The sequence below is a fragment of the Nomascus leucogenys genome, chromosome 16, assembly GCF_006542625.1.
Source record: "Nomascus leucogenys isolate Asia chromosome 16, Asia_NLE_v1, whole genome shotgun sequence".
Taxonomy (NCBI): domain Eukaryota; kingdom Metazoa; phylum Chordata; class Mammalia; order Primates; family Hylobatidae; genus Nomascus; species Nomascus leucogenys.
The window spans coordinates 61824249-61830248 of NC_044396.1; the positions used below are offsets into that span (position 1 = coordinate 61824249).

The window sequence follows — 6000 nt, forward strand, 5'->3', positions numbered from 1 at the left end:
TTCAATTATGATATCACCTTAAGGACTATTAAATACAAATCAAGTGAATTAAATATTATTTAAATATGTACAGATCATTATGAATTGAACAGCATATTTTAAATATATTCTTCATTAAAATAGTGCTATTGTAAAATAAATTAAGCAATCAAAATCTGCACTATGATAATGTATTGCTGCTCTAAAATCCGAAGCATATAAAAAAAATGATTTCACTTGGGCTTATCTCTCAGAGATAGGTGTTACTGCTCTCCCAAATGTACAAGTGGAGAAAACTTGGCACAGAGAATACCTGACTCCCTTTGCCCCAAGGGCGCCCTATGGGGAGGAAAAGGCAAACATTCCTAAAATGTGCCTACTGACGAATCTGATCTGGCAGAAACTTTGAGTTGAAGATTCTGATCTGTAGGGTTCAAATGTGGCCCTTTTCTGAGAAGAGATATCCAGATGTTACAGCTGCCCTTTGCTTCTGCTGCACAGGCTCTGGGGTCAGGGCTAGAGGACGCAAGAGGAACCTAGCAGTGGAGTCTCCTGTTTTCCTTGATAGCACTACCTGCTGGACACTGGGGAAGATAAAAGCAACGATTTTCCCCAGTAGCTTCTTTCATTTAAAAAGCTTTCAGAATCTCTTTCCACATACTAAATTAAGCTTACAGATATCTTTTACTGTACAATTTACCTCTGTTTTAAATCCAAACCTGTTGATACCACCTACCATAAGGAGGTTTTGAGCTCATCAACGTAGCCCTTCAACAGCACATTAATGGAAAATGGGTCATCCTTTCTCACCCGGAATAGTCTTTACGAAAGTTTCTTCAGGCAGCAGAAATTTGAAAAGTGTCCTCTGGGGACTTGGGACTGTCTCCCTCTTTGGAGAGCTCAATGGAGGCTTCCTGGAGAACACCTATTCTTAATGAACCTTCCTTATCAAAAGCCACCATTTCCAAACCCACTCCTGAGAACAATCAGTACAGGGAGATTCAAAACCGACGGCCTACACATTGGCCTGGCCAATCTTGCTCCTTGCAACAAGGAGTCCAGCCCGACCATCTCAACAACAATCAAACTAATCAAACAGGAGTGCCTTTCCCTCGGCCTCCATGTGCTGAGAGTGCCCTTGATTCCCCATTTTCCACGACTTTCTTCTGTGCATCGCCGAGCACCCTGGATACCTCCCGCATTGGAAAGGGTGGTCCTGGGGTCCGGAGCGCCCCATCACTGCCCTCATTGGACCGAAGACCATCAGTCGCCCTCCCGTGTCCGCGGGCACTGACAGCAGAGCCCGCATAGGCGCCCCGGTCTTACCATTTCTCGCCCAGAAGGGCCCCATCGCGCTGTCCAGGAGGAGGCACCTACGTGCGCCCGGGAGACCGGGCCCCGGCTGGGCCGGGTGCCGGTGCGGACTGGACCCCGCGTCGCTGCTGGTTTGCGCTCAGGCCCGGGGAGCCGGGCCCGGCCCGCTCCGCCCGCCTTAGCCCGGCTCGGACACGTGGTGCCGCGGAATCCCTTGCTCTCCGGTGCCCTCGGCCCCTCGGCCTCTGCAGCCAGCCCGGAGGCTGCTGGGGCTGAGGACGAAATGGAGAGAAGGGCGGGGGACCAAAAGGCAGGCACCGCTGGGTGGGGCGCAGCGGCGTGAGCACGGTGAGGGCCGCGCGCGGGGGGCGCCAGGATTCTGCTCCCTGGACTCGCTGCCGGAAGGACCGGTTCCTGTTGCCAGGGCCCTGGCAGATTATGCTGCAGGATCTGTTTCTTGAAGAAGCCGCTCTCAGCGGGGGTGGCGCGCTGCAGAGCCTCTGGGCTCCTGCCAGATGAGGGAGCCCCAGCGGAGGCCGGGAGGGCTTGCGTTGCACAATCTGGAGCGGATCCCTGGGGGTGGCTGAGGGCCTGAGACCCCAGTCTCCCTCCAGGTCTTTACTCACACCCCTGCTAAGGAGCACCCTTGTCCTCACGCTGGAGAGGAAGAGCCCTGAACACTGACTTCAGCGTGAACCTAAGGTGCCCTTTAGGACAGTCTTCCTCGGAAAATTTATCTCGCGACCACAGCCTGCCTGTCTGGGGACAGCTAAGGAGGCGTGGCTCAAAACTAGGGGGCGAAGACTTACCTACAGCTTCAAGCTCTTTCTAACTTCACCAGTGACCTTGGGCGCCTCATCTGAACAGTGTGTCTGTGTTTAAGTTTCCTGATCTTTGATCTGGGGATAAATGTGGCTGTTCACTTTCTAGTTCTCAGGAGATAACAGCAATTGGGTTTAACAGAAATACTCCAGACTTCCTTAATAGCAAGTGCAATAGAGATGTAATTTGTTTTGACTTTAGGTAGGGCTGACGGGAACCCCAGACTGGAAAGGATACTGTGTTCTAATTTCTTAGTCCAAATGCAAATTTAATAATCAACCCCACTACCTGCTTTTCTTGGAAAACAGGTTTCTGAAGAGACTGTTGCAAAGGGGCTTTCTTCCCTCAGAATTGCCAGAGTCCCAGCCAGGTAGCCCCATAAAGAACGCCTAGCTTTCCTACGGCTCTTAATGATGAATCCAGTTACATCGTCCTATCATAGCTAAGGGTGAAAGAGTCGCTACCACAGTTTGGCTAAAGACTCTTCTAGGTGAGATTCTTGTGATGTTGTTTGCTTACTCTGAGATTACTCTTCATTTTTACCCCTGAAGGAAGTTTCTGCACAAAAGGAAGGGATGCTTCTGCATCCTACCCCTTCTCCTTTCCCTGCCTCCCTTCCTTACTGTATTCACTAGCCTTTAGCACACAGTTAGCTTAAAGTCCAACCTACTTACATTCATGTGTGAGGAAACTTGGCAGCGCAAGTTTATGCAATGGTAACCTGACAATCTCATATTCCTACTTAACTTGGCACATGTTAAATGCATTAAGCATTTCATTTTTAGTTCCAGGTTATTTTTGTTATCTGATCATTTCTTCTACTTCTCACTGTAAGGCTTAGACGTGAAGATTTCTTCTCTGTAGTGTTTTCTAAGCCCTAGAAATCCCTCCCCCATTGAAAATACATATTCATAACACAGTGCAACCCATCCCAACAATTTCTTTTTCTTTTCTCCTTTCTTTCCCCTCCCCTCCCCTCCCCTCCCCTCCCCTCCCCTTCCCTTCCCTTCCCTTCCCTTCCCTTCCCTTCCCTCTTTGCCAAACTGTGACATAGGAGGTCTTAGTATGTTCCTTCCCTCCCTCCCTACCCCTCCCATTCTACCTCTATTCAAAGTCCAACCATTGAGTTTAATCCTCCTTTGGCCTTAAAGGGATGTAAGTGCCCTCCTTTGACTTTTGGTCAAAACTGCTCTCTGCCCAATATTTCCTTCACCAGATTAGCTTATGTCCTCTTCGAAGTATGCTCTAGGAACTCGGCTTTCTGTCTTCCTTCTATCCATAATCCAGGCTTCCAGGACCTCTGTATCAAGTATTCCTGGATTGTTTTTATTGAATTCCAACTAGTTATTTATAAGATCATTTGTGAAGCTAAAAAAAAGTGTACACAAAGTGCTACGAAAATGTAAGACTATTAGGTTAAAGATAACCAGTCTTATGCCCTTGCACATAAACAGTTTCCTTTAGAATGGGGATTGCTACCTATCTGGAAGGAAATGTCACTCTATTTTTATTCTGAAGACTTAAGGGCACAGAGAGTGTATATGTGAGAGAGGTGGGAGGGGTGGGGGTGAGGGTGGTAAAGTAGGGAAGAGGAAAGGGCAGACATGGAGTTCCTGAGCGGGAATGCTCAAGTGGACTAGAAGATAGAAAGAGGAAAGGGAAAAATCTTGTTTTTGGTTTTCATCAGACTGGCCACAGTCCTGACTGTACTGTGGAATAAAAGGAGGAGGCTCACATGCAGGCGCTTTCTTCCTTGGTCCTTGTCTACATACTTCCTCCATGATGTCTCTGCTATAAGAGCACCTTCTGAAACTGAGAATACAGTAAATACCTCTCAATGAATATCAAAGCACAAATAATCAAACTCAAATTTTGCTGGAATTCCAAGAATACAATGTAATTGTAGAAACAGTTGTAGAAATCGTTTAGGAGGAAGGTTTAAATCGGGGAGTTTATGCAATTGGAGATTGCAGAGTGGAGTGGAGATTGCAGGACTTTAAAAGATGATCTAATCCAGGTTTTTAGATGTTATATCAGTCATGCTTCCTTAGTTTTGGGTTTCAGGTTTTTCTCCTTTTTGACTCCCAACTTCTTCCCAAAACCCATATGTTTCCAAACCAGGACTTATTCCTCATGGCTATCAATACAACACAACACAACACAACAACAACTACAAACCTTCCCCATACCTACTTGTTTTCCCCTAGATTTTAGATTTGAATTAGACTAAAGAAAATCCCCCTTTTAACTTCCTAAGACCTGAGAAGGGTGCTAAATAAGCAGCTCACAAGTTGGAGGGGTCAAATGGTGCCCAGAAGCCACATGCTCATATAAGAAATCCAAAGTTAAAGGAAAACAAATTCAGTTAAAGTGATTGCAAAGCAATGCTAGCCTTTCTTATATAGAGAGTATAAAGTGTAATTTTCTTGTTCTAAAAATACTTAAAGTTCAGTTTTTGTTGCTTCTATCAAAAATATGAATGATGTTAATAATTATTGATATTATTAGTCATATATAATTAATAATAATATTCTATTAATAATTAATATAATTAATATTTAAGATCCATCTATAATTTACTTATTCAGTAATCTGTATCCAGTACCATATTCCAAACCTATCTTATCTTTCCTTTCTCTCTATTTCCTCAAGACTTGTTCGCTAAAGTGTGATTAGATTGATATGTTACTCCTCCAAGGTAACAGAATGGGGAGGAATTCACATTTGCTGAGTATATACTGTAAACTAAGCACTAATTTATGTTGTCTAATTTAATTATTACATTTATCTTAAGAAGTAGTTATTCCTATACACTTTGCTGATGCAAAAAAGGAGACCCATGACTTGTTGACAATCACAAAGCTATTAAATTGTCCAATGGGGATTTGAAGCTAAATACTTATGATTATTTTGTATTCCTACTCACTGTAGAGGCTTTCTGGAGGCGATGCTTTCACTCAAAGGAATAAGTCAAGTGAGAGAAATATTAGATGCTACTGCAGGATGTAGGGGGAGTAGATTTGGTCATGTGCTAGGAATACAGTAGGTCTTTTGTGTATTAAACATGCAGTAGTGTTAGACTCCCTTAAACCACACATATGCTGACTAATATTTATTGAAAACATATTTTGGAAAAAGATTATTTATTAAAATTCCTGGGTCTACATCATAATTTTACAAGTATTAAAATATTAGTCAATGGAGTCTCGTGCTTTGGCCAGGCTGGAGTGCAGTGGCACGATCTTGGCTCACTGCAACCTCTGCCTCCTGGGTTCAAGCAATTCTCCTGCTTCGGCCTCCAGGTAGCTGGTATTACAGGCTCGCGCCACCATGCCCAGCTAATTTTTGTATTTTTAGTAGAGACAAGTTTTCACCATGTTGGCCAGGATGGTCTCGATCTCCTGACCTCGATATCCACCCGCCTCAGCCTCCCAAAGTGCTGAGATTACAGGCGTGAGCCACTGCACCCCGCCCGAACAACTTTTATTTGTAACAGACACATTTAGTGAAATGAGATGCACGCTGAAGTCATATACCCTCTCTGAGCTTATAATCCTTATCCGGAAAACAGAAATAGTAAGTACTATCATGCTTCGGGAATTTGAAGTAAGTGTCAAAGGAAATAATGGAAACAAAAGTGCTTTGTGAGCTGTAACTATGTATACATTATTGTAGATGAAAATAAGAAAAGAGCTCATTAGAAACACAGTGAATGAAGTGGAAAATGAATATTTTATAATTCAAGTAAGCTTTGCACACATAAGAGTCATGAAATTTTAGCATAGATAAGAAATGCATAGATTAGTTAATTTCCCATGTTTTACAAATGAGGAAACAAATGCCCAGAGAAAGTAAACTGTCTACAATCACATTACATTCTTAAGA

The 6000-nt window shown here is 43.9% G+C and overlaps 1 protein-coding gene across 2 annotated transcripts in view; it reads right to left on the bottom strand.

Annotated features, from left to right (window-relative positions):
- SYBU (syntabulin) overlaps positions 1 to 1758 on the bottom strand; it is a 116662-nt gene extending 114904 nt beyond the window's left edge. Inside the window, exon 1 of one of the 2 annotated variants that reach the window (XM_004090796.3) lies at positions 1306 to 1758. In XM_004090796.3, the coding sequence (XP_004090844.1) occupies positions 1306 to 1308 (3 nt within the window). In that variant the 5' untranslated portion in view covers positions 1309 to 1758. The remainder of the gene's footprint in view (positions 1 to 1305) is intronic. The other variant, XM_012508620.2, reaches the window with a different exon arrangement.
- Positions 1759 to 6000: the final 4242 nt, after the last annotated feature.